This window comes from Sinocyclocheilus anshuiensis, unplaced genomic scaffold (assembly GCF_001515605.1).
Source record: "Sinocyclocheilus anshuiensis isolate Anshui unplaced genomic scaffold, SAMN03320099.WGS_v1.1 scaffold1940, whole genome shotgun sequence".
Lineage (NCBI taxonomy): Eukaryota > Metazoa > Chordata > Actinopteri > Cypriniformes > Cyprinidae > Sinocyclocheilus > Sinocyclocheilus anshuiensis.
Genome location: NW_015557174.1, coordinates 10,294 through 17,856, shown reverse-complemented (window position 1 = coordinate 17,856; position 7,563 = coordinate 10,294). Strand labels below are relative to the sequence as shown.

Here is a 7,563-nt window from a genome sequence, read left to right as displayed (position 1 = left end):
CCTCAGCGAGCGCAGGTTGGGTTGAGCCCACTCTAAGAAGCGCTCTACCAGCATGAAGAGGCGCTTCGAAGAGAGGCCTCCCTGGCGATTAATGTAGGACACAACAGACATGTTGTCAGATCGGATTAGCACATGGTGCCCCTTCAGGACTGGCAGGAAGAACTGACAGGCTCGACATACTGCTAGCATTTCCAGGCAGTTGATGTGGAAGCCTTTTTCCGCCTTCGACCAGTGGCCGAAGGTCGGTATGCCCTCGCACAGCGCCCCCCAACCTGAGTTGGAGGCTTCTGTCATGACAACTGTCCTTCTGTTCTGTGAACCATCCCCATGGCCATGCCCTGTTCCATCCAGCGGGAGTTCTTCCAGGGGGTCAGGGCCGATGCACAGGCCTGACTCACCCTGATATGTAGGCGTCCGTGATGCCACGCATGGGATGGAACCCGTGGTTTCAACCAGCGCTGAAGGGGGCGCATACACAGCAGACCCAACTGTAGCACTGGAGATGCTGCTGCCATGAGGCCCAGCATCCTTTGAAACGCTTTGAGAGGGCGAGCGGTACCGATCTTGAAGGAGGTCGCCAGCCTCCGTATGGCCAGAACTCGTTCTGGCGTGACTACAGCTTTCATTTAGGCTGAGTCGAAAATTGCTCCCAGGAACGAAATTCGCTGGCTGGGAAGCAACGAGCTCTTGGCTCAGGTGTCTGAGATCGAGGATGGGTCGGAGGCCACCATCTCTCTTGGGGACGAGGAAGTAACGGCTGTAAAAGCCTGACTCGCTCTGGGATGGAGGAACCTTTTCCACAGCTACTCTTGCAAGCAATTTCATCACCTCTGCGGATGATGCCTGAGGCGCCGGGTCCAACGCAATCTTGGGTCGGGGTCCCTGGCGCTTAGGAAGAGGGTAGCGTTTGGCCGAGCGAGAGCGCCCCCGCGTCTGCTGCGCTTTAGCGGGCTGAACAGCGGAGGCGGCAGGTGCTGATTTCGCGGGCTGCTGAGTCGGCGCAGATTTAGGGAGAGCTGAGGCAGCAGCGGAGCTGGAGCGCTTAGGCAGGAAATGTTGCATAGCCTGGGACGATTTCTGTGCCTCCGTGAAGCGTTCAGCGAATCCTTCGACCGCCGGGCCGAAAAGACCTTTGGGAGAGACTGGCGCATTGAGGAAGGGGATCTTATCCGCGTCCTTAATCTCCGTCAGCATCAACCATAAATGCCGCTTGAGCACCACAAGGCTGGCCATCGATCACCCGATCGCCTAGGCGGTGGTCTTGTTGGTGCATAGAGCCAGGTCGGTCGCGCTCCTCAGATCCCTCAGGGTGGCGGGGTCCAGGCCAGACTTGTCGGAGGATGCGAGGATTTTGGCCTGGAAGACCTGGAGGACCGCCATAGAATGAAGCGCCGAAGCCGCCTGTCCAGCTGAGGTGTAGGCGTGTCCAACGAGAGCTGAAGTGGTCCTACATGGCTTAGACGGGTGAGCGGCCTTCGCTCTCCAGCCGATGGCCGTGGGCGGGCAGAGATGCGTGGCCACTGATTCATCTAGGGGAGGTGGCTTATCGTACCCTTTTTCTTCAGCGCCATCAATCGAAGTGAGGGCGAATGAAGAAGCAGTATGGAGGCGGGCGGAGTAGGGAGTGCGCCACGATCTGGTGAGCTCGTCGTGGACCTCCGGGAAAAACGGAGAAGCACGCTGACGAGGGGCCTGGCAGCGCCCCGGCAGGAACCATTCATCCAGACGGCTGTGAGAGGGCTCCTCTGGCGGAGACCACTCTAAACCCAGCTCTTCAACCGCTTTGGAGAGGATACGGAGAAGCTCGGCATCCATCCCATCTTTGGTAGCGCTGGGTGCGGATGATAGCGAGGGGGTGGGGTCATTCACCGAGCCCAACAGCTCCTCTGCATCCGATGCTGCCAATGACATGCTGTCATCAAGCAGCTCGTCCTCACTTCACCCAAATGAGATCAGGTCGCTCGCACCAGCAGAGGGACGCTGATCAGACCGGGAGAAAAGGACGGGGGAATACTCTCTCTGCGGCGAGAGCGAGGCACGCGGGATCTGGGCCGGGGTGCGGGGCGCGGACGATGGCGAGGGGGTGGGGTCATTCACCGAGCCCAACAGCTCCTCTGCATCCGACGCTGCTAATGACATGCTGTCAATCAAGCAGCTTGTCCTCACTTCCCCCGAATGAGATCAGGTTGATCGCACCAGCAGAGGGACGCTGATCAGACCGTGAGAAAAGGACGGGGGTATACTCTCTCTGCGGCGAGAGCGAGGCACGCGGGATCTGGGCTGGTGTGAGCTCGCTCGTAGCCAATCGCTCGACCCCTTTGCCCCGCTGTATTTTCCTCACAGGTCCCTGGGAGGAAGAAAACGGGAGGGCGCGGGGGGCGGAGTCGCTCTCTGAAAAGAAAGCGATCCGTGAGCGGAGAGAGGCGAGACTGAAGCTCTCGCAATGGGAGCAAATACCTCCCGTGAGCGCAGCTTCCGCATGGGATTTCCCCAAGCAGGAAACGCACTCCGTGTGGCCGTCATCGGCGTGCAGGGGGGACCCGCACGAACCGCAGTAACGGCGTGGCATTTGCAACAACACCAATTTGCTCTTTTAGAAGCTCTTTTAGAAATCGCCGGATGGTGGCAGGGGAACCGGACCGGAACTGCTGCGCCACTGGAGTGGCGGAGAAGAAGGTCAGCCGTGCTGAGAGGTCCCGATTCCAGATGCGAAGGCGTGTCAACGGCGAGCGGCTTCGGATCAGCTTAAGGACATATTTTTTAAGCACTTCACGAACCAATGGCCGTGCAGTTTCACTGCGTGAATGAAAAGGCTTCAGTTCAGGAGAAAAAAAGGCTTTTTTCCCTTAAGCAAGACGCAGTACGAGTGAAGTATCGAAAGGGAACCCTTTAGTGTGTTCATTACAAATAAATTGATTATTAAAACTACAAAAGCATTTCAGTCAAGAGCAGCGAGTGATTCTTTTATCGTTAGATTAACATTAATGAGAGAGACGGCCTATATTAAGACCTGCTGTAGCCTAATGCACGGATCTAATATAATGTTACACATCAGATGTTTTTCACCAACAGCTCCCCAAACGTTCACTTAAGACATAACAGACTATGTTTGCGTGAATACTTAAATACTGTAATTCTGTGTATATGTGTATATTTATCGGGGTCGCGCGCAGTTGGAAGCACCTTTACGTTCGGATGACAGTCAGCGTGAGAAACGAGCGGAGAAAAGGTACTCCTCTCAGAAAACAAACAAATAAAGATCATTTTAGATGTGTTATTACTATTTGGAGCATTGGGATCACTAGACGAGGGCCTCAAAATCAACATTTTTCACTTTTTTTGTCTGTAGCTCAAAATTAGCCCGTGTGCATTCTGACTCATTTTTCCAGCATGGGTCACAAATAGTGTTTTCACCATACTTTAGATATTAATATCCATTGCAGAGTTGATAGTTCAGCCATACTGATCGCTGGATGATTCATTTGATCAGCTGTAAAACAGTGATTCTCTCAAAATTATTGTCTGTGATAACTGCAAAAAAAAGGTTGTCAACAGAGCTTAATAATTAATACTACTCTTAGTATTACACTTACTAAAAACAGCACTATTTTCATACAGTAAAGGTTTGTGTGAAGTACAAGGAATGACTGTAATGGACAGGGCCTAAATGAAATAGTGTCCTAATTACTTACATGCAGCAGGAGTCGGGCCTCCATGGCTTCCTTACAGGTGATGAAATATGGCTTCATTAGCAATATATCCTGACGTAATTTCTGAAGTACAAGAATGATAAAAACATTACCTTAGATTGCATTCTATAGAATGCTGTTTCAGCCAATGCCCTCTTCAGATTAAACCGCTTTACCAACAAAAAAAAAAAAAAAAGGTTTACACTGTCACAATTTAAAAAAAGTTACCTGTTTTTTTTTAATGAATTTATCTATCACTTCTATAGACTGTCATTGTTGCATTACTGAACTGTTGGTTGCAATCAAGAAAGTCAAAACCTCAGAACTGAACAGGTGAAAATCATTATTTTACTTTTAATAATAAATACTTTTAATAATAAATAATTGTATTTTACATTATTTGCTTTTTTTGATACTTACTCTGATCTCCACTAGCTCCTCCACAAAGTTGAAGAGAAGAGGATTGATCTCCTTCAGTTTGAGCACAGGCCTGGACATCATCAGAGCAAGATAGCGCATTGATGTACGACACACCTGAACACATCAATACACACACCACAATCAGAGTCTTATGTCATGAGTTACTATCAAACTGAAAATTATATACAGTATATGGTAACACTTCAATTTAAGGACCAATTCTCACTATTAACTAGATGATATATATATATATATTCATATATACTGAAGATTCAGAGGGAAAACTTCATCTATAACAGTTTAGTGGAATATTAAAGGTGATAATGTAAATTGACATGAGATGCACTGATTGACCAGCCAGGTACCAGAATCAGCCGATTTTCCGTATAATCGACCCAGACCGGCTGGTGAGTCTCATGTCTTAAACCTAGTTCACACTACACAACTTAAAACGTCGGCAGATCGCTGTGCTGTTCAGACTACATGACTTGATTGTCTGTCTTGAAGTCGTTATGGTGTTCACACTACGCTACACTACATGAATGATTCACAACGGGTGGTCACACACTACACGAGCTGACAATAACTCTGTCACCCAATGACTCTACACGGTCCTCAAACCATGTTTTGTCATGAAAACACACGCAAGAAGTTGAACGGGAATGACACAAAACAACAAGTGAAACACGAGTTGTTTATTTGAAAATGGACATCGGAAAGAAATTAGTGCTGCAAGCTGATTGCATGATGATCTGTTTTGAAAAAAATTTGCTCCATTTCTTGTGTCCAATCTTTTCTTAAAGCCATGTTGCTGCTGCTGTTTTTCTTCTGCTGACCTCAACCCATGCCTTGCTTCCTCATATAGCTCATCGAGACACCTGACACCACGTGATGTCGAGTCGGCCGACCGGTCCAGATATTTAGCATGCTAGATATTCATTTGGTGTCGGCGAGGCGTCAGCGAGCCTCTTTGATGCGTCGTTGATTATTTCACACATAAAGATTGCCGAGCACTGATCACCCACCGATTTTCCCCCGATGACAGCCCGACCTGTCAGCGAGCTCGTTAACTTGCTAATCGGGCTTAAAATCTTGTAGTGTGAACTAGGCATTACCGATTCCGAGCTGGTCCGCTTTGATGTTACAGCTACGCTCACAACCGCATGTAAACATGTAATTGTGTGAAAGTTCTTCACTGTGAGTGAGGATGACACAAAGTTTGCAATTTATAATACGTGTAGGGCCAAAGTAAACCGTGGGGGAACCACAGGGCTTGATTAACACTTGTCCAGGACAAATCAATTTTTAAAAGGAAGAATGATTCTGATTTTACTGCATTTAGTGTAAACGGCAACTGATAATGTATTGATGTCATGCAAGATGAGGCTCGCGCAGCCTGAGTGAGAGACTCAGAAATTAAAACAATTGAGCGCAACAGCACACACAACGTATCTTACAGGAAGTTATAGATGCATTCTGCTGTAGCAAAAAAAAGAATATTGGAGTCATGTGCTGGGATGATTAGCAAACCTCCTGATGGCTGATAGGAGCATAGCAGTGTCCGTTCATGTACTAGAAATCCCTACATACATCTAATGCCACTTCAGATGCAGCTTCTGTCTCCTCTGCAGTGGAAAGATGGAGTTTGTTGATACTGATTTCATTTGAATAGTAACAACTCTACAGTTTCTAACTGAATTAATTGAAACAATGTAAAAATTTGCTGTGAAAGATGACACATACATTTAATAAGGTTAGGAAAAAATGCCCATTTATAAACATAGTGGGAAACGACATCTGTTTTGTTATACCCAGCAACTCAATTCTACTTCTTTACAGTCACAGAGCACTTTATTTTGAGAGTTGTTTAAGTGAGAGAACATCTGTAACTTAGTCTAGATTGGGGAATTGTAATGCTTAATCATCTTAATCTTTTATTATGCAATAATCTTTTATTATGCATTTACAATCCGAAATTGTGTTCAAGACACGCTCTGGGAGGCTCGAAGGCTCCCGTCGAGCGGCCAGAGATGCAGGGCCCACAGATCGGGCCGAGGATGCCAAATGGCTGCAATATAACAAAGAGTGAAAAATTTAAGGGGGTCTGAATACTTTCCGTACCCACTGTATGATATAGGTTAGCAACATTACAAGACGAAGATGTTTCCCCGAATATCAGCATGATTACAATGTGACACTATACAATAATAGTTCAATAAACAAGAAGTTAAAATGAGTGACTTACATTTTAGACACAATATTGACCGTTTTTGCTCAATTTCCAATTAAAGTTCCAATAGTTCCAATCAAAGCCACAACAGAACTGTTGTGTGTCTCTGAGCAACACACAATGGCATTTCATTACTGAATGAATCCATGTTTTTGAACGAATCGAGTGAGTCAATGATTCAGTAACCCATTCATAATATATGTTGTGAACGAACCTTTTCAGTCCTTGATACAAAGAAAGCTTTGTTGTCTCTTGATTGGATCAATCTTTAATCACTCCTCTGAGTAGATGACGACACGACTGGCAGGAAGTCGACCTAGAATATTGGAGTCATGTGCTGGGATGATTAGCAAACCTCCTGATGGCTGATAGGAGCATAGCAGTGTCCGTTCATGTACTAGAAATCCCTACATACATCTAATGCCACTTCAGATGCAGCTTCTGTCTCCTCTGCAGTGGAAAGATGGAGTTTGTTGATACTGATTTCATTTGAATAGTAACAACTCTACAGTTTCTAACTGAATTAATTGAAACAATGTAAAAATTTGCTGTGAAAGATGACACATACATTTAATAAGGTTAGGAAAAAATGCCCATTTATAAACATAGTGGGAAACGACATCTGTTTTGTTATACCCAGCAACTCAATTCTACTTCTTTACAGTCACAGAGCACTTTATTTTGAGAGTTGTTTAAGTGAGAGAACAGCTAAATTTCGCTGACGAAAATAGTTCCGATCAAAGCCACAGCAGGACTGTCGTGTGTCTCCGAGCAACACACAGCTGTGTTTCATTACTGAATGAATCCATGTTTTTGAACGAATCGAGTGAGTCAATGATTCAGTAACCCATTCATAAAGAGAGTCAGCTGCCTCGTTTCTGCATGAATCAGCTGTTTGAACGAATCGGTTAAATGAATGACTAAATGACTCACTAATTAAAAAAAGTTATTTAGTTGGTGGTTTGTTTTTATAATTAAAAGTATCATTGCATTTTCCCCATACATTTCTTATTTGTATATTCGAAAAAAACATTTTAAAACATTAATTTATTATATATAACATTATTTATTATATAATTTTGTGGTGTAAATGCATTTATGGCACCTCAGCTTCATTAAACATTCTACTTCTTTACAGTCACAGAGCACTTTATTTTGAGAGTTGTTTAAGTGAGAGAACATCTGTAACTTAGTCTAGATTGGGGAATTGTAATGCTTAATCAT

The 7,563-nt window shown here is 45.5% G+C and overlaps 1 protein-coding gene across 1 annotated transcript in view; it reads right to left on the bottom strand.

The window, feature by feature from the left end:
• Positions 1-5,221, bottom strand: part of LOC107678362 (differentially expressed in FDCP 8 homolog A-like) — a 67,114-nt gene extending 61,893 nt beyond the window's left edge. Inside the window, exons 1-3 of the mRNA XM_016473598.1 lie at positions 5,135-5,221; positions 4,110-4,223; positions 3,693-3,773 (exon numbers count right to left, since the gene is read on the bottom strand). Of these exons, the coding sequence (XP_016329084.1) occupies positions 3,693-3,773; positions 4,110-4,223; positions 5,135-5,221 (282 nt within the window). The remainder of the gene's footprint in view (positions 1-3,692; positions 3,774-4,109; positions 4,224-5,134) is intronic.
• Between the last annotated feature and the right edge of the window lie 2,342 nt (positions 5,222-7,563).